This window comes from Pristiophorus japonicus, chromosome 13 (genome assembly GCF_044704955.1).
Source record: "Pristiophorus japonicus isolate sPriJap1 chromosome 13, sPriJap1.hap1, whole genome shotgun sequence".
Classification (NCBI taxonomy): domain Eukaryota; kingdom Metazoa; phylum Chordata; class Chondrichthyes; family Pristiophoridae; genus Pristiophorus; species Pristiophorus japonicus.
This window is the reverse complement of record NC_091989.1, coordinates 48,795,846-48,816,897: the sequence shown is the minus strand read 5'-3', so window position 1 is coordinate 48,816,897 and position 21,052 is coordinate 48,795,846. Positions and strand designations below refer to the sequence as shown.

The window sequence follows — 21,052 nt, the reverse complement described above, 5'->3', positions numbered from 1 at the left end:
CACCGAGATGTCTGCACTCCTCTAATTCTGCCCTCCTGAGTATCTCTGATTATAATCGCTCAACCATTGGTGTCCGTGCTTCTGTTGCCTAGGTCCCAAGCTCCGGAACACTCTGCCTAAACCTCTCTGCCTCTCTACCTCTCTTTCCTCCTTCAAGACGCTCCTTAAAACATACCTTTTTGACCAAGCTTTTGATCACCTGTGCTAATTTCTACTTATGCGGCTCGGTGTCAAATGTTTTATCGCATAATACTCCTGTGAAGCAACTTGGGACGTTTCACTACGTTAAAGGAGCTATATAAATACAAGTTGCTATTGTTGTCTCCATTACCTCAACTTCGCTGGCACTTCCCTTGCTGACTTACCAATTCATTCAAAAAGCTGCAACCTCTTTTCTCAACTGCACAAAGTTTTGCAAGGCCAACCTCCACTGGCTTCCCAAAGTTGACTTAAAAATTATCTTCATTACTTCCAGATTTCTCCATAGCCTCACACTGCCGTACCTTAGTGATCACCTCCTGCTTTATGTACCACATGCACCCTCTGCTCCTCAAACACCGGGCTTCTACATGTCCTTGGTTTAGCATAGGTGGACACTCATTTAGCCATCCCTGCCCTCTTACCTCCACCTTGCCAGCTCCCTCCCAGCTTTGAACAACCTCCATAAAACTCCTATCCAGACGTGCCTTTGATTTACCCTCTATTTTTCCCCTGCCTCATTGGCATCTACTGCTTTTTGCGCGTGATCTTGAGCATCTTTTTTAGATGTCTCCTTGCAGGTGAAGAATGCGAGTTATTGCTGAATTCAAAAAATACCTGTGTTGTTTATATAGGTTATACAAAAAAGATGCTTAACTTAGTTAATCCATATTGAGTATATGCTAAAAAATAAACGTTCATGATATAGCAGTTTAAAGAAAACAATTTGTCTGTGTTTTTATGTGCTTGATACATGTCACAATGATCTAAGTCATTAGTTGTCCAGATGATATATCTTTTAAAAAAAATTGCTCATTATCTTTAGGATGGCATTGTAACTGATGGAAGTGTTTCTAATGAGGCGTTTGAAGATGACACGGAAGCTCAAGAAGAACATGAACAGGATGTTCCAACAAAGGAAGTGGAAATTAATGTCGACTGGAATTCAGATCTCCCTATCAAAATCCTGGTTCCCAAAGTTAACATACACAGCCTTATTTTTGATTTTAGTGCAGTGTCATTCATTGATATTGTAGGAGTCCGAATCCTTAAAATGGTGAGTAAATAGTTGTTGTAACTAGCGTTGATACAGAAGTAAAAACCAAAAATGCTGGAAATGCATCATAAATCAGTCAGCATTTCGAAGAGGAAAGCTTGGTGTAGAATCCAGCACCTTATGGAGACTACATCTGAAAAACATTTAAACCTTTCTCTCTCAGATGCTGGTGTGTAATTCAGTAATTTTTGTTTTAATGCAAATTTCCAGTGTTTGCTTTTTTTAACCATATTGTTATAGTAATGTTTTAGGAATAACCCAATGGATCGAATAGATGTTATTGGTGCATCACTCCATTTTCAAATTAGAATGTTTCATTGCTCATTATCTCCTTCCCCTCTTCATATATGGGTAGTTTAACTAAAAATATTTGAGAGGGAATCTTTTGACTTACTCCTAATATGCAGTCTCAGGCAGCCCAATACCTGCTCGCTCAAGTCTTCAACATGTGCTGCCAGCAGGTGAGGCTCGCTGGAAGTGAGAAGTCATTTTTATATTTATTCAGCAATCCAATGTTCACATTGTTGAGCCGTTGTGGAAAGGAGCCTGGCTCAGAGTTGGGGCTACAGCACTGATCCCCAATCCTCCGACCCACAACACTTCAAGCACAGCTCAACACTGAGACTTTATCATACACATTCTATTTCAGCATCTGCGTACAACTATATTTGTACTAATGGTAATCATTATCATGGAATAATCATCCTTTTGAACAATATTCTAATAGGAATATAAGCCCATGAAATAGGCCATTTGGCTTATTGAGCCTGCTCTGCTATATTGCTAGCCATAGCAGCTCTTAAATAATAATTTCCCTCATCCTTTCTACATATCCCTTATTAACCTAGAACAAAGAAAGAGGTTCTGCTAAGGGATTGTGAGCAGCTAGGGGCTAAATTAAAAAGTAGAACCATAAAGGTAATAATCTTTGGATTACTACCTGAGCTATGAGCAAATTTGCATAAGATAAATAAGATCAGAGAGATGAACACGTGGCCCAAAGACTGGTGTGGAAGAAATGTGCTTTGATTCATGGGGCACTGGCACCAGTACTGGGGTAAAAGAGAGCTGTTCCATTGGAACAGACTTCACCTGAACCAGGCTGGTGTTAGTGTCCTGCCGAATCAAATAACTAGGGCTTTAGAGAGGGCTTTAAACTAAACAGTGAGGAGGAGGGTTCAGGAGTGGAAATTAAAAAAAGTCAAAGAGCAAGGAGAAGGCAATAGAGCAGGGTAATGGTGGGGGAAATGATAACTAGAGTGTGACAGGAAGGGATAGAATGTATAAAAATAAGAGTGTATCAGAAAGTGGGGTCAAAGCAAGGAATATGGTAAAAGACAAAATTAAAAGCTCTTTATCGGAATGCACGCATCATTCGTAACAAGATAGATGAGTTGATGGCACAAATAGATATAAATGGGTATGATCTGATAGCCATTACAGAGATGTGGTTGCAAGGTGATCAAGGCTGGGAACTGAATATTCAGGGGTATTTGACAATTCAGAAGGATAGACAGAAAGAAAAAGGAGGTGGGGTAGCTGTTAATAAAGGATGCGATCAGTGCAGCAGTGAGAAATGATATTGGCTCAGAAAATCAAGATGTAGAATCAGTTTGGGTGGAGATGAGAAATAATAAGGGGAAGAAGTCACTGGTGGGCGTAGTCTATAGGCCCCCTAACAGTAGCTACACTGTTGGACAGAGTATAAATCAAGAAATAATGGAGGCTTGTAAGAAAGGTATGGCAATCATGGGTGATTTTAATCTTCATATTTATTGGGCAAATGAAATTGGCCAAGGTGACCTTGAGGAAGAGTTCATAGTGTATCCAGGTTGGTTTCCTTGAAGAGTACATTGTGGAACCAACCAGGGAGCAGACTATCTTAGATCTGGTACTGTGTAATGAGACAGGATTAATAAATGATCTCATAGTAAAGGATCCTCTAGGAAAGAGTGAATGGTTGAAATGGTTGAATTTCAAATTCAATTGGAGGGTGAGAAAGTCATCAGTGTCCTGATTCTAAATAAAGGCGATTACAAAGGTATGAAAGCAGAGTTGGCTAAAATAGGGAAATAGATTAAAGTGTAAGACAGTTGATAAGCAGTGGCAGACATTTAAGGAGATATTTCTTAACTTTCAACAAAAATATATTCCAGTGAGAAGGAAAGACTGTAAGAGGAGAGAGGATCATCCGTGGCTAACTAAGGAAGTAAAGGATGGTATCAAATTGAAAACAATGGCTTATAAAGTGGCCAAGATTAGTGGGAGACTAGAGAATTGGGAAATTTTTAAAAACCAGCAAAGGACAACTAAAAGAATAATAAAGAGAGGGAAGATAGATTATGAAAGCAAACTAGCACAAAATATAAAAACATAGTAAGAGCTTCTCCAGGTACATAAAAAGGAAAAGAGCGGCTAAAGTAAATGTTTGGTCCCTTTTATAGGATGAAACTGGGGAATTAATAATGGGGAACAGGGAAATGGCAGAGACTTTGAATAAATATTTTGTATCGGTCTTCACAATAGAAGACACTTAAAAACATTTCAATAATGGATAATCAAAAGGCTATAGGGAGGAAGGAACTTACAACTATCACTAAAGAAAAAGTACTCGGTAAAATAATGCGATTTAAAGGTGGACAAGCCTTCTGTACCTGTTGGCTTACATCCTAGTCTTAAAAGAAGTGGCTGCAGAGATAGTGGATGCATTGGTTGTAATCTACCAAAATTTCCTAGATTCTGGAGAGATTCCAGCAGATTGGAAAACCGCAAATGTAAAGCCCCTACTTAAAAAAAGGAGGTAGACAGAAAGCAGGAAACTATAGACCAGTTAGCCTAACATCTACATTGGGAAAATGCTGGAGTCCATTATTAAGGAAGCAGTAGCAGGATATTTGAAAAACATAATAGTCAAGCAGAGTCAGCATGGTTGTATGAAAGGAAAATGGGTAATTTTCCGGTTGGAAAACTGTAACTAGTAGGGTGCCCAGGGATCGATGCTGGGACTTCAACTATTTACAATCTATATTAATGACTTGGATGAAGGGACCGAGTGTAATGTAGCCAAGTTTGCTGATGATACAAAGATGGGTGGGAAAGCAAGTTGTGAGGACGACACACAAAATCTGCAAAGGGATATAGACAGGCTAAGTGAGTGGGTAAACATTTGGCAAATGGAGTATAATGTGGGAAAGTGTGAGGTTATCCATTTTGGCAGGAAAAATAAAAAAGCAAATTATTATTTAAATGGAGAGAAACTTACAAAATGCTGCAGTACAAAGGGACCTGGGGCATGAAACACAAAAAGTTAGCATGCAGGTACAGCAAGTAATCAGGAAGGCAAATGGAATGTTGGCCTTTATTGTAAGGGGGATTGAGTATAAAAGCAGGGTATTGGTGAGACCACACCTAGAGTACTATGTACAGTTTTGGTCACCTTATTTAAGGAGGGATATACTTGCATTGGTGGCAGTTCGGAGAAGGTTCACTAGGTTGATTCCTGCGATGAAGGGGTTGACTTATGAAGAAAGGTTGAGCAGGTTGGGCCTATACTCTTTGGCGTTTAGAAGAATAAGAGGTGATCTTAATGAAATATATAAAATACTAAGGGGGCTCGACCAGGTAGATGCAGAAAGGATGTTTCCCCTTGTGGGGGAATCTAAAACAAGGGGACATAGTTTCAGAATAAGTGGTCACCCATTTAGAACTGAGATGAGGAGAAATTTCTTCTGAAGGTCATAAATCTGTGGAATTCTCTGCCCCAGAGAGCTGTGGAGGCTGGGCCATTGAATATATTTAAGGTGGAGATACAGATTTTTGAGCGATAAGGCAATAAAGGGTTATGGGGAGAGGGCAGGGAAATGGAACTGAGCCCAAGATCAGACCAGCCATGATATTAAATGGCAGAGCAGGCTCAAGGGGCCAGATGGCCTACTCCTGCTCCTATTTCTGTTATGTTCCCAGGTAAGTATTCATCTTCCTTTTCAAACACTCTAAATTGATGCGATGTAGTTTCATCCTGGGTTAGTGCAATCCATATTCTCTCTAACACGAAGAGCCATAAATAGAAGATGGCCACTAATACATCCAATAAGTAATTCAGGTAAAATGTCTTTATCTAGAGAGTGGTTAGAATGTGGAACTTGCTACACATGGAATAGTTGAGGCGAATATCATAGACATATTTAAGGGGAAGCTATTAAGTTCATGAAGGAGAAAGGAATAGAAGGTAATTTATAGGCCCCCAAATAATAACTTCACGGTGGGGCGGGCAATAATCAAGGGAATAATGGAGGCATGTGAAAAAGAAATGGCAGTAGTCATGGGGGATTTTACCTACATATCGATTGGTCAACTCAAATCGCACGGGGTAGCCTGGAGGAGGAATTCACAGAATGCATACGGGATTGTTTCTTAGAACAGTATGTAACAGAACCTACAAGGGAGCAAGCTCTTAGATCTGGTCCTGTGTAATGAGACAGGAAAAATAAACGATCTCCGAGTAAAAGATCCTCTCGGAATGAGCGATCACAGTATGGTTGAATTTGTAATCCAGATTGAGGGTGAGGAAGTTGTGTCAGAAACGAGGGTACTATGCTTAAACAAAGGGGAGTACAGTGGGATGAGGGCAGAGTTGGCTAAAGTAGACTGGAAACACAGACTAAACGGTGGCACAATTGAGCAACAGTGGAGGACTTTTAAGGAGCTCTTTCATAGTGCGCAACAAAAATATATTCCAGTGAAAAAGAAGGGCGGTAAGAGAAGGGATAACCAGCCGTGGATAACCAAGGAAATAAAGGAGAGTATCAAATCAAAGACCAATGCGTATAAGGTGGCCAAGGTTAGTGGGAAACTAGAGGATTGGGAAAATTTTAAACAACAGCAAAGAATGACTAAAAAAGCATTAAAGAAAGGAAAGATAAATTTCGACGGTAAACTTGCGCAAAACATAAAAACAGATAGTAAAAGCTTTTACAGATATATAAAACGGGAAAGAGTGACTAAAGTAAATGTTGGTCCCTTAGAAAATGAGAAGGGGGATTTAATAATGGGAAATGTGGAAATGGCTGAGACCTTAAACAATTATTTTTCTTCGGTCTTCACAGTGGAAGACACAAAAACCATGCCAAAAATTGCTGGTCACAGGAATGTGGGAAGGGAGGACCTTGAGACAATCACTATCACTAGGGAGGTAGTGCTGGACAGGCTAATGGGACTCAAGGTAGACAAGTCCCCTGGTCCTGATGAAATGCATCCCAGGGTATTAAAAGAGATGGCGGAGGTTATAGCAGATGCATTTGTTATAATCTACCAAAATTCTCTGGACTCTGGGGAGGTACCAGCGGATTGGAAAGCAGCTAATGTAACGCCTCTGTTTTAAAAAAAAAAAAAGGGGCAGACAAAAGGCAGGAAACTATAGGCCGGTTAGTTTAACATCTGTAGTGGGGAAAATGCTTGAAACTATCATTCATTAAGGAAGAAATAGCGGGACATCTAGATAGGAATAGTGCAATCAAGCAGATGCAGCATGGTTTCACGAAGGGGAAATCATGTTTAACTCATTTACTAGAATTCTTTGAGGATATAATGAGCATGGTGGATAGAGGTGTACCGATGGATGTAGTGTATTTAGATTTCCAAAAGGCATTCGATAAGGTGCCACACAAAAGGTTACTGCAGAAGTTAGAGGTACGCGGAGTCAGAGGAAATGTATTAGCATGGATAGAGAATTGGCTGGCGAACAGAAAGCAGAGTCGGGATAAATGGGTCCTTTTTGGGTTGGAAATCGGTGATTAGTGGTGTGCCACAGGGATCGGTGCTGGGACCACAACTGTTTACAATATACATAGATGACCTGGAAGAGGAGACAGAGTGTAGTGTAACAAAATTTGTAGATGACAAAGATTAGTGGGAAAGCAGGTTGTGTAGAGGACACAGAGAGGCTGCAAAGAGATTTGGATAGGTTAAGCGAATGGGCTAAGTTTTGGCAGATGGCATACAATGTCGGAAAGTGTGAGGTCATCGACCTTGGGGAAAAAAAACAGTAAAAGGGAATATTATTTGAATGGGGAAAAATTACAACATGCTGAGATGCAGAGGGACCTGGGGGTCCTTGTGCATGAAACTCTTTTGAGTTTGAAACTCTTTTGAGCTCCTTGTGCATGAATCCCAAAAAAAAGTTAGTTTGCAGGTGCAGCAGGTAATCAGGAAGGCGAATGGAATGTTGGCCTTCATTGCAAGAGGGATGGAGTACAAAAGCAGGGAGGTCCTGCTGCAACTGTATAGGGCATTGGTAAGGCCGCACCTGGAGTACTGCATGCAGTTTTGGTCACCTTACTTAAGGAAGGATATACTGGCTTTGGAAGGGGTACAGAGACGATTCACTAGGCTGATTCCGGAGATGAGGGGGTTACCTTATGATGATAGATTGAGTAGACTGGGTCTTTACTTGTTGGAGTTCAGAAGGATGAGGGGTGATCTTGTAGAAACATTTAAAACCATGAAAGATATAGACAAGATAGAGGCAGATAGGTTGTTTCCATTGGTAGGGGAGGCTAGAACTAGGGGGCACAGCCTCAAAATACAGGGGAGCCAATTTAAAACCGAGTTGAGAAGGAATTTCTTCTCCCAGAGGGTTGTGAATCTGTGGAATTCTCTGCCCAAGGAAGCAGTTGAGGCTAGCTCGTTGAATGTATTCAAGTCACAGATAGATAGATTTTTAACCAATAAGGGAATTAAGGGTTACGAGGAGCGGGCGGGTGAATTCTATGTAATGTCATTCTTTGTGTGAAGAATTTTTACTGGATTTGCTTTTAATGGGTTTAGTTTTATATTATACGATTATGTTCCCTTGTTCTGGATATGTTTAAGGAAACAATCATTCCATATCTACAATTTTATTAGCTTCATTGGTTGCACACCTCCATCAGATTGCCTGTTAATTTCCTCATCTGCATGGATTATAACACACGTTTACCTAGTCTCTCGTAACGGCTCAGTCCTTTTCAGTCCTAGGTATAACTCCCCAAAAATTAATTGCTGTACCTTTTTCAAGGCCTATATACTTTCTGAACATAATCCAAATGAGATGTTTATATTCCATAACTCTTGTGATGAAGCTCAACATCCCATTAACCTTTTTGGTTAACATTTAATGCCTTATGTACCTGGTAATTCTCCATTTAGATTGTATTCCCATTTTCCACTCTTGCATCCAAAGTGTGTTTCTCACTCTTTTGTTCTGTTAAACTGCATCTGCTATCTTTCGACCTACTTGCTTAATCTAGGTCGCGTTTATTTCCAACACCAGATTTCTGATTGGTCATGTTAGAGGACAAGATTTGATTTCTGATTTGGTCCCCTGAAGGACAAGACACACCCGGCAGTTTATCTGGAATATGTAATTAGATCTTGACTGCCTAAGTAATCGACTACTTTGCAAAGTGTAATTCGAGCCATTCTGATTGCTTGACCTTAGACATCACCGAGCTCGCATAGAACAGACGGGGCTCACCCTCGCGGGTTAAGACCTCCCAACTTCCAAACAAGTTCCTTTCCCCTTCTCCCCCCACCCCTTAGCCAACAAGTTCCTGACCTTGTCCAGTCCAATGATATCACTTGCCACACATGCACCAAACTTTCTGAGAAATGAACCAGGTGTAGGGGAGGAGAGGGAGAACATGGTACAGGTGTAGAGGAAGTGGGATTGGAAAAACATGATCCGTCTTACCATCTGGATCACATTCTCGCTCTCAACTTCTCTTTCCCCTCCCCTCCCCCCCCCCCCCCCAAAAAGACCTGGATCATGTTCTTTCCCACTGTGCTCTCTGTGCTCTTCTCAATCCTCCGCACCCCCGAGTCTCTCTCTCTCTCTCTCTCTCTCTCTCTTTTTCTCTCTCTCTCTCTCTCTCTCTCTCTCTCTCGCCCCACCCCCTGAGTTCCTGATCCCTCTCTCTCCCCCCCCCCTCTCTCTCTCTCCCCCACCCCCCCCCCCCTCTCTCTCTCTCTCTCTCTCTCTCCATTTTTTCATCCCACCCCACTTCTTCGATCCTCTCTCTCCCTCTTTCTCTTTGTAGATTATTACAAACTGCTTTTCTATGCTGATCTATAGATATTAAGGAACTAATCTATAAAATCATCAGTGTTATACAATTTTATTTCTCTGGTGAATATAACAACGACTTGTATTTAGAGTGCCTTTAACGTAGTAAAACGTCCCAAGCCGCTTCACAGGAGTGTTATAAGACAAAAAAAAATTGGCATGAATACATGAATTTTTCCTTGGCAGTATTTAAAATGTATTATGTTTTCAGGTTGCCCCCTGCTGACCTGTTCCTGATTATTATTTATTGCAGGTTATCAGACAATTTGAACGAATAGGCATTAAGGTGTATCTGACAGCATATGACGGTAACTGATTTTCATAACTCTTTGTCACTTACTCTTAGTGTGTAAATATTAATATGAAAAAAATGTTTGATGGAAGAAAGCTTGTGATCAGCAAAAGAAATAACTTTTCAACAAATTAATGGCCGGGATTTGTGGTCAGCAGCGAAGCAAAGGCGTTTCCCACTAGCCCCAAAGAAAGCTTGTGATCTCTGTGGCAAGAAGTTTGCCTTTTTCAACGCACAAGTGATTTCCGTGCTGTTGTAGTGGGGATTCCCTGCTGCAATTTGCTGTGATGGCAACAAGCTGTCTCAGCAGCCAATCACAATGCAGAATTCTCACAGACCCAGAACCAGGAAATGAAGAAGCTGCTTTTATTCTGACACCAAGAAATGTTAGAGAGCAAAACAAAAATTGCAGCTCTCGCATGGGCATAAGGTAGAACCTGAAGAATCATGAACACAGTTTAAAAAAATTTTTTTTTAAGTTGATTTAAATTTTTATCATGGGAGGAAATTGACACGCCACAAATTTAAAATTAGTTTTTTAAAGGCTGTTAAAACACAGATTACACCTAATCCAACAAGGCCTAACATTTAACAAGGTATTTAACAGCGATATTATCACAGAAAAACCCAAGTTTAATATTTTTATCATTCTAAATTTCAGACCACATTGTGAAGAAAATGGAGAGCTGTGGCTTTTTTGATGACAATGTTAAAAAGGACATCTTGTACCTCACCATCCATGATGCTGTTGTTTACATACACACTCAGACAATGTTTAGAGATATACAAGATCCTATTTTTGAGAAGGTAGGAGAAAATTGTATTTTATTAACCGATGGAATTCTGGTTCTGTCAATAGGAAAACGTGTGGCAAATCAGAGAATGTGTTGTAGATCACATGAACTGTTTACTTCTGAAACCTATTGCATGCAAATCCTGATCAGAGTCTTCCATGATGTTGAGACTGCCTTTCCCCTTCTGTTGTCACAGAAATGCTCAGATGATACCATGCAGTCCCAAATTATGGCAGAAGGTCTCTTGATAGCACTGTAGGTGCAGAGGTATCTGAGTGCTGTTGTAGGTCACAGTTTTCCTCAGCCTCTTCTACAGTGTGAGAACAGTGAATGCTGAATATTTTCACCTCACAGGAGGGGTTGCAGTAATATTCCTTTACTGTTCTAATGGGAGCACATCCAGCAGGTATTTGGGGATATGGAGGCAAAGAATGGTTAGGTTGGGAGAGGGACAGGAAAGTATGTTGAACTGGAATTCTGCAGGGTCTGCGTTCATTATTCTTTTTGTGTTGTGCATTTTGGACCAAATCCTGCAAAATGCAGACATCCCTGTCGGGATCGGAGCAGTGCAGAATGTAGAGGAAGGAAAGCTGAAACCCAATGCAGAATTCAAACCAGCCAATAGCAGAATTCTTCCCGTGTCCCTGGTACCTGTGGAACTGTAACAAGTAAAGGAGGAGAAAAGTGAAAAAAGCAAGAGGTTATTCTATGTACTGGAGATTAATGTCAGAGAGTAAATGCTTAGGCTAAAGGGCTTATGATTCAGCAATCTGAGTCTAAACATGGGTATGTCAGGCATGGAGGCAATCCCATTAACCTTGTCTGAAGAGTAGCCAATCATTTTGTTTCAATTTCCCAGTATCATTCATAACTCATGCCACTTCTGATTAATCAGGAGCCCTTATCCATTCCTCGGAAGTTTTCTCATCAAGTGGAAAGGTTCTGTCCACATCCTGCCACTTCTTGCATTGTCTGAGACTATACGAATTTTGTAATGACATTGGGAAGTATTTACCATGATGTTGAGACTGCCTTTCCCCTTCTATTGTCACAGAAATGCTCAGATGATACCATACAGTCCCAAATTATGGCAGAAGGTCTCATGATAGCACTGTAGGTGCAGAGGTATCTGAGTGCTATTGTTAATTGAAGTGTATATGACCATTATTTTCTGGAACATAAATTCATATTATCTGTTGTGCTCACCAGGAAAAAATATTCTTGCTACGCTGAGTATGAGTTTAGTAAAAAGACACAAAATACTAAATATATTGTGCAGTGTTGGAAACAGTCTCATCATTTCCGTCTGGTGTAATAACCCTCCTTTGTTGTGACATAGATATCAAGATTTACTACCTTTGCTGTTCCATAATTATACAATTATGCTTTACTAATTTGTTAAATTATGTTCCTATTTAGATATCACTCATGCAAGAATCAAAGGAACCAATTCCATTATCGGGGCTGGAGGATGATGTGGAAGAATTAGAAGATCAGAATCAGGTAAATGTTTGGTTTTAAAATGTTTAGTTTATGGTGGCACATCAGTCTAATGTGACATGCTGGAAGAAATGTTGCAGTATATGGTTGCCAACCTGTGTCTCATGAGCTATATTTGTCTCTCTCGAGTGGGTTGTGTCATTTATTGAACTGTGGCTCTTTATGACTTTGAATGTGCCACCCTGTCAGTTGTCAGGGCCTGCAGTACACATTTGACTTCTAAGCAAGGTGGCCACAGAACAAGTAAGGTACCGTATTAATACTACCATGAGCACAGGCATGTACTTGTGATAATGAGTTCAACTGAGATCAATAGATTTTTGTTCGATAAGGATATCCATGGATAAAGGCTGGGAAATGGAGTTGAGGTACAGATCAGCCATGGTCTTAACAGATTAGCAAAACTGGCTCGAGGGCCTACATTGCCTCCTCCTGTTCCTAAACAGCAATAATGGCCTACGGATGCTGTTACCTCGATTATAGATGCTGCATGGTAATTATATGAGAATGAATGAGTCAGGAAACTGGGAGAAAGAGACCAAGTAATGAGAGACAGCGATTTGAGAGAGACCGATTTTAGAAGGTGAGGGGTGGAAAGAGGTGACTGAGAGATGGGGGAATGAAAGAAGGGAAAGTGAAGGAATGAGCAAGGAAGGGACTGGGGTACATAAGACACAAATTGAGGCAGGAAATGAGAAAGGGAAGGAAATAGAAAGAAAGTAAAGCATGACAGAATAAAATACAATTTCAAGAAAACAATTGGAAAAAAGCATACCGAGAGTCATATTCTTGTGCTGTCTTGCATGGTATATTTTTATTAATTGTAGTTACAATGAGAATATCTGAGAATACTGACTGCACTATATTTAAAACCTGTTGGGATAAATAGTGGTCATTTTGCAATGTCCACCCTCTTGTCAGAAGGTGGACATTGGAAATTAAGCCTTGCATGGCACATCATTTTCTGGCAATTTAAACAGAAGTTTATATGCAGTACATGACTGAATTTCTAACATTTTCTCTTGGCTGCCAGTGCCCGTCGCGAGCACAAAGTCAGATAAATGTGCCTAATATCTTTCTCTTGAACTTTGAAAGGTTGGCCAAGCTGATGTATGAATCATGCCAATTTCAGTAGGTTTCACTCTACATATTTAAGCAAGGTGATTTGAATCCAATAAGCACTTTGTTCAACAAGAATCCAGTTGTGGCAGTAGCCAGTTTTCTGATTGGCATTTGTCCATGGCTAGACTCAATTCATGGGTGGCTGAAAGCTGGAGCAGTATCTCGGTTATCTCTTAGATGAAGTAGAAGAAACAAACTACGCTTCATTAATTTATAAGATCTTAACCCAGGTGGCTTTCTGCTACATTACCAATCAGGAATGCGTGTCTCAAGATGGTTTTCCTGCATGCTTGGCTTCCAAGCCCCATTGTTACAGCAACAGTGGGGATCGAGTGCTGAGTTCTGAATTTCCCTAGTGGCTCCATGTATAAAGGCGACATACAACCACCACACAGACAGAGGTCCTTGATTAGATTCCTGATCTGTGATTGAGGTAGCTGATCTCAACCAAGGTAGTAGTAGATCTTACAATTGGCTTGTGTACCCTGGGCCAGGGAGAGGGAAATCATCCAGGATTCCTACTGCTGATTATTACTCTAGCCCCAAGTTTCGACATGATTTGCTCCTGATTTTTAGGAGCAACTGGTGTAGAACGGAGTATCTTAGAAATCGGAATTCTCGCCATTTAGTTTGCTCCAGTTCTAGTCAGTTAAAACAGTTTCACTTTGGAACAGAATTTTTTTTTCAAAAGGGGGCGTGTCTGGCTACTTACGCCTGTTTTCAAAGTTTCGTCAGTGAAAACTTACTCCAAACTAACTTGGAATGGAGTAAGTGAAGATTTTTGTACGCTCGAAAAAACCTTGTCTACACTTTAGAAAATCAGGCGTAGGGAATGGGGGGGGGGGGTTTAAAGGGAAGTTTACAAACATTAAACACTTCAGTTTTACAAAAAGAGTCATCATCAATAATAAATGATAAATACATCAATAAATCAACCAATAAATCAATCAAAAAAAATTAATCAGAAATAATTTATTTTTAAAAAAATCAATAAAACAAAACATTTTCTACTTACCGACTGCAGCACCGGGAGCCCTCCAACAGCGTGCTGGGATGCCCCCCTCAGTGTGTCTCTGTCAGTGTCTCTATCTCTCTGTCTGTGTGTGTGTGTGTGTGTGTCTCTCATTCTCTGTCTGTCAATGTCTGTGTTTCTGACAGCGAGAGGAGGGGGGTAGAGGGAGAGAGGGGGGGGAGCAGGGGGAGAGATGGGGGAGCAGGGGGAGGGGAGGGATGGGGGAGCAGGGGAGGAGAAGGGGGGGAGGAGGAGGAGGGGGGAGGAGGAGAAAGGGGGGAAAGGAGAGGGTGAGATGATGGTGGGGGTAAAGGAGAAGAGGGAGGGAGGCTGAACGGGCCGGGCCTGGCTGGGCCCGAGACTTCGGGCAGGGCCCATCCCCAGCACCAGATTTACAGGTAGGTGGCGTTGGGTTGGGTCGGGGGGAGCGCGGGTCGGGTGGTGGGAGGGAGGTCGGTTCGGGTCGGGGGGAGGGAGGGAGAGGGAGTTCAGGTCGGGTCCAGTTGGGGGGGGGGGTGGGGGGGGAGTCGGGTCGGTGTCTGGTCCGGTCCGGGGGTGTGGGGAAGCGGGTGTCGGGTCCGGTCCGGAGGCGGGGGGGGGGGAGCAGGAGTCGGGTCGGTGTTGGGTCCGGTCCAGAGGCGGGGGAGTCGGGTCCGGTCCGAGGGCGGGAAGCGGGAGTCGAGTTGGGTCGGGATGAAGCAGGAGCTAGGGGCTGCGTGCTTCGGCCCCTCCCACATAGTTTTGGGCGCCTGGAGCTACTGCACATGCGTGTCCACTGTAGCGCGCATGTACAGAGGTCCCGGCACTGTTTTCAGCGCAGGGACCTGGCTCCGCCCCCTACAGCTCCTGCTGCGCTGCGCCGAGCTGCAAACGACCTGCATGGAGCTGGAGAATCTGGAAGTTTTTTTTAGGCGCACTTTGTGGCACGAAAAACGGGCGTCCAGGTCGGGACTGCGCAGTTCTAGGCGCGGCTCGAAACTTGGGCCCTCTGACTCTGATAAATATATGTATCTGGACATTGGGTGAAGACGGGACCAGGTTTGTGTTCCCTAGAATTTAAAAGATTAAGGGGTGATTTGATCAAAGTTTTCAAGATATTCAGCAGAACTGATGGGATAGATTAAGAGAAATTATTTCTGCTGGTTGGGGAGTCTAGGACTAGGGAGGCATAGTCTAAAAAAAATTAGATTTAGACCTTTCGAGCATGAAATTAGAAAACCCTTCTACGCACAAAGGGTGATAGAAGGTTGCAACTCTTCTGCAAACAGCAACTGTTAATTTTAAATCTGAAATTGATAGATTTTTGTTAACCAAAGATATTAAGGGATATGGGACAAAGGCAGGTATACGAAGTTAGGTCACAGATCAGCCATGATCTCATTGAATGGCGGAACAGATTTGAGGGGCTAACTGGCCAACTCCTGTTCCTATATTCGACTGTGATGCCTTTAAAGTTGAACTGCGTAGTTTTACACATCACGAATGGCCTACTCCATCAGGTACAGATGGTATCTATGGAACCATACCCCTGTATGATTCAATGAGAAAAATGTTAAAGAATCTTTGCCAAATGCGCAGGAACTGCTGATTTAGCTGATATTATGCTGAGCTGGACTTTGGGGGCCTCAACGCCCCTCGGTAGGGCAGCTATTGCTGGACAGCAAACTGAATCGAGGTTTCTGCTTCAGTTGCTTATCCAGTGCTACCTGCAGGAAAGTGTGAGTTGGATTCAATCAAATGTGTAATGCCCTCTATAGTAGAATAGCTTGTCAAAACTCACATTTGAAGGACAACCACCCGAGTGAGTTATCAGCCTATCTTTGAAAGGAAAAAAAGTGAAGTGGCCCATACGATAAACTCCTAAGATATCTTCCAGTTAATGCACTAATAGAAACATAAAAACAAAGAAAATAGGTGCAGGAGCAGGCCATTCGGCCCTTCGAGCCTGCACCACCATTCAATATGATCATGGCTGATCATGCAACCACAGTACCCCACCCCTGCCTTCTCTCCATACCCCCTGATCCCTTTAGCCGTAAGGGCCACATCTAACTCCCTTTTGAATATGTCCAATGAACTGGACTCAACTTTCTGTGGCAGAGAATTCCACAGGTTCACAACTCTCTGGGTGAAAAGGTTTCTCCTCATCTCAGTCCTATATGGCGTACCCCTTATCTTTAGACTGTGACCCCTGGTTCTGGACTTCCCCAACATCGAGAACATTCTACCTGCATCTAACCTGTCCAGTCCCATCAGAATTTTATATGTTTCTATGAGATCCTCTCTCATTCATCTAAATTCCAGTGAGTATAAGCCTAGCCGATCCAGTCTTTCCTCATATGTCAGTCCTGCCATCCCGGGAATCAGTCTGGTGAACCTTCGCTGCACTCCCTCAATAGCAAGCACATCCTTCCTCAGATAAGACCAAAACTGCGCACAATACTCAAGGTGTGGTTCACCAAGGCCCTGTGCAACTGCTCCTATACTCAAATCCCCTCGCTATGAAGGCAAGCATGCCATTTGCTTTTTTTGCTGCCTGCTGTACCTGCATGCCTACCTTCAATGATTGATGTACCATGACACCCAGATCTCTTTGCACCTCCCCTTTTACTAATCTTTAGTAAAATTTAAATTAGTTTAGTGGATTAGGAATCTTTCTATGAACGTGTTGTCCAATAGAAATCGCTGATTATGTTTTAGTTACATGCTCCTATTTTAATAGAAAGCACTTTACACACAATACAAGTAAATGTTCTTCATGAAGTTCACGTGTAAGTTTAATTAGCAAACATCTACCACCATTATTTCTATACAGTCTTTCTCTTTCACCAAAGTTAGGAATTCTGCCGTGAATTTATCCGACACAACATATTTTAATGCAGCTTCTAAGTTTTTATCTAGTGGCTGCAATTGCTGCTTTGACTTCATCGAAGTGATTACTCTGAATGTTGATTTGTACAGTAAGAAGCGCCCGACCTGCCCCTGTTCTCCTCCTAGAATGCGATTGGATGCTGCTTGCCCTGTGCCGCGACATGCCTTGCTCGAGCTGCTTATTGTTGGTTGGGCTTTCTGTCTTTGATGGCCTGGAGCAGTAATTCCGATTGGTCGAGCTGACCATGATGACCGCTTCCCTCTCCATACAATGTTGCTGGTATTTCTGTGATGTTGAAGACCAGTGTTTTCACTCCTGTTGCACATTATTTTAGCAGATGACCAATAAGCAGTAACCAAGGAATGATCAAAAAACACTTGCACACTGATTTTTGCCTTACCATTTTACCAACAAACGCACAAAGATTAAAATACACATGCATTCGCTGTGTGAATCTGATTTACGATCACACGCCCAACAATGTTCTCTATTGCTCATATATTTTCTTTGCCAGATGTGGCAAACTGCATTTTTGGACTCCTCAGTAGCTACACATGGCTAACATTGGACGAGACTGTTCCAGGAAAGCAGTTAGCAGACATTAACACCTTAGACCATCGCGGCTCTGAATGTTCCATCTGTTCAAATTTTAATGTTTGCCATTTTTGGCTATTGCAGTTCAAATTACTGCTCTGAAATAGACTTGTAATGCTTTATTTCAAATTATTTCTCCACAGGGCCACAGTGGATTCAGCTATTAAACCACATCCATCCAGATGATCCTGAACAAATAGAATTCCCAGGGCACGTATACATGGCGGTTATTCAGCATGCTGTTGTTACGAATTACAGTTTCAATGCTGTTTTCCATACCATGCAGCTATTGTGCTATCATACAGTTAAAACATGAATGATCTTTGATAAAAATCTAAATTCTCAATCTATTTTTATATATACAAAATGCATGGAGATCTTACCTTATTATTCCTGCAATGGTGACTACAGATTTTTATCTGGGATTTAAAGCAATTCATTGTTTCTGGTGTTTTGGGCACCATTTTGTATTGATACTAGGGGCATGATGATAACAAGCTGGAGTAGTGCTACACCATAGGACAGCCTGAAATACCCGGGAGTCGTGTCTTACACTTCAGCTAGACCTAAAACATGCAAACCATTCACACATTGCCAGAGTCCAGTTTACATTGCTCATTTTCTGTCTACAGCATAGTAACTGCTTTATTTTCTCTCACATTCTGAACATAAACTAATACTGTATTTTTATTATTTTGTGATAATCGAACACTACTCCATATTTCCTCCACTATCTTTATTGCAGTACTTGTAGTAGCAGATCATTTTAGGCCTCACTATAACAAGGTGCCAAAATTAACCTTGCAGTGCCATTGGACCAACATTAACACTTAGTGTGACGTTTAACCAATCATATCTCACCAGACTGTCTGGAATCTTGCCCTCCAAAAGTTTTGTTATCTGCATATTATCTGTTTACATATACTATAAGCATCTGATTTTATAAATATAAAATAATTCCAAATCCTTTTCTACATTGCACATTCATTGGATTGTTCACACTTCAGACATTTTCTATCATAATAACTGAATTCAAAACTCCATAAAACACATATAAAAGATAATATATGTGCATTGCACATTGCTGGGTATTAGAAAAGAAAATTATGGAATTATTGAAACTTGACTATATAGCTGATATTTTTCTGATTACACCAAATATTTTATTTGTTAGAATTTTCAAAAAATACTTAGCAACCCTTGCAGGGTTAATGTGAATCTCAGTAATATTTGTAGTTCTCCTCAGTTCATCTTAAATAATAGAAATATCTCCTTAGTCATACTGCAGGTGAAAGATACAATAAAGACCTCGAAAATATTTTGGGAATAAAACTGTTAATTTGGGAACTTTTTTCTTTGTTACTGGTAATGGTTGTTGAGGGTGGAGGTAATGGTTAGTTTTCCTTTTTGATGGAAAGCCTAAATGTAGCAGCTGGTTAAAGAGGAACTGTATTGTGTTTGATTTTTTTAAATTTCAAGTTTACCCACACAATAGAATGCTAGATGTCCTGAATGTGCAGGAGCATCATAATCAAACCCAATACTTATTCTTGGCCAAATACTGTGAGAAGTTTTATAGCCAAGTTATGGAATAAGAGCCATCTAATTGGTTGCCATCTTTTTAAGAAGACTTTGTATAAAAGAAAAGATGTTTACTTTGTGGTATAAAAGAGTAATGTTTCAAGGCAGCTGCAAAGAACTTTATTTCTTGTGCACAACTTGGAACTTTTAGTAAGAGACAGTAATGTAATCCAAACTAAATATTACAACCAATATACACCTGCAGCAAGTTATGCACAGTTAATAGCTGGAAAAACAGATCACATGCTCCTAAGCCTGAAAAATGTAAAAGACAAGAATATGGTTTTTCAGTCTCGATGTGAAGGACCCATCAATCTGAAGTGTTAGCAGCAGATACACTGATCACATCGCAGGGCATTTAATTATAAAACCGGCTGTTTCAACGCTGTGTGACTCATTGTTAAGATATGATTTACAACATTATATGGAATTCTCGGCGCACCAACTTCCAAAGGACATTGTAGAGACGTCAAAGAACAGTATTTAGGCTTACGATAAGACCGAAAGCCTTAAGATATAAAGAGAAATTCAGAGAGCTGAACTTATTTTCATTCGAGATAAAAAAAATTGAGCAGGCATATGGGATATCTTGAAATGATGATGGGCATGGAATATAGATCGAAGCACGTTATTTAACGTGATTGCAGAATTGAAAGATAGGAGTACAACATTAACAAGTCTTGAACAAAGTTACAGAGTGGACAGTTTTTTTTTGTTGCATAGCATGATAGGTAGGTTGACTAAACTCCAGTAAAAGCAATTAGTGCCCTGTTTATTACCTTCTTTAAGACGATCAAATATACCGTGGAAAACAATGGGCAATATGTTGATGGGACCATGCATGGGTCAACTTTGGAGGAGTTGCGAGTGTGAGTTTTAAGATTGAATTCATATTCTGCACTTTTATTTGATTTGCCCTTGGGGCTTGGGAGAAATGTCAGAATATTGTCCACTTGGAGGTTTCTCCATTGTTTGGTTGGCTGGATAGAGTCCATGGTGGAGCAAACGGTACATGGCGGGCTGGACAGTTGAAAATCATTTCCTCCTTTGCTGTCCTTTTGTATTGAGTTTGGGGAAGTGGTTGCTATGACTTATCCAGCTTTGCCCCTTATTTCAGTAGCTAAGTTAATTCCTTACAGCAACCTCTGGTCTTCATTTCTGTAGCGGAACAATTGCATTTACTGTCAAATACCCTTTTAAAATGTTCTTATTAAAAAAAAATAAAGATGTTCTGATTCAAGATATGAAATGAATATCTTAATTTAATCATTTTGCAAGCAAGTTAAATAAATATTAAAAATTTCTGAAACTTAAATTTTTCTGATTTTAAACATTTTTTGGACAAAATATCTTTCTTGGGTTAAATTGGTTTGATTAAATTTAACATAATTAGTGCTATTATATATTACTTATTTTAAGATCCAGATCAGGTTTCATCAAATGTGCTGTTAGTGAGAATTTTCAGCATGAGGATCAAGCGATACCAAATAATCATTTGCATGCTCGGGGTAGTCAAGAAATGTTGGTAATGTTTGTTGATGAATGCTCTATGTATCCATTATACATCTGTCCACTTTCTTAGTGAAAGTGTTAATCTGTTTAAAATCGACTGGTTAACACCTATATTAAAACAGTGGACAGAGGAATGTCATAGTATGTGTTGAGCTTTGGTCTGTAATGTTACCAATTGTAATTTCTAGGCGTATATGAATTTTGTGCTCTGCAAGACGTTCAGTTCCCTCACATTGCTAAGCTCTTAATGTTGCGTAAACTTTTTTAGTTAGATCACTGTTGGAAATTTCTGCAGAGGAGTCCAGTAGGTAAAGGCCACAAAACTATCCATTATTTTAACACTTGTACCAACTTGGTTCATAAAATAGCACGTTTTACCTTTAATTGTAGTAAAATATTAGTCTACAGCTGATAATT

General features: G+C 40.8%; 1 protein-coding gene across 1 annotated transcript in view; it reads left to right on the top strand.

The window, feature by feature from the left end:
• The window catches only part of LOC139278090 (pendrin-like), a gene marked incomplete at its 5' end in the record, with an annotated part of 65,560 nt that extends 47,786 nt beyond the window's left edge, over positions 1-17,774 (top strand). Inside the window, 5 exons of the mRNA XM_070896747.1 lie at positions 1,025-1,255; positions 9,610-9,664; positions 10,310-10,455; positions 11,862-11,945; positions 17,686-17,774. Coding sequence (XP_070752848.1) covers positions 1,025-1,255; positions 9,610-9,664; positions 10,310-10,455; positions 11,862-11,945; positions 17,686-17,709 — 540 coding nt within the window. The remainder of the gene's footprint in view (positions 1-1,024; positions 1,256-9,609; positions 9,665-10,309; positions 10,456-11,861; positions 11,946-17,685) is intronic.
• Between the last annotated feature and the right edge of the window lie 3,278 nt (positions 17,775-21,052).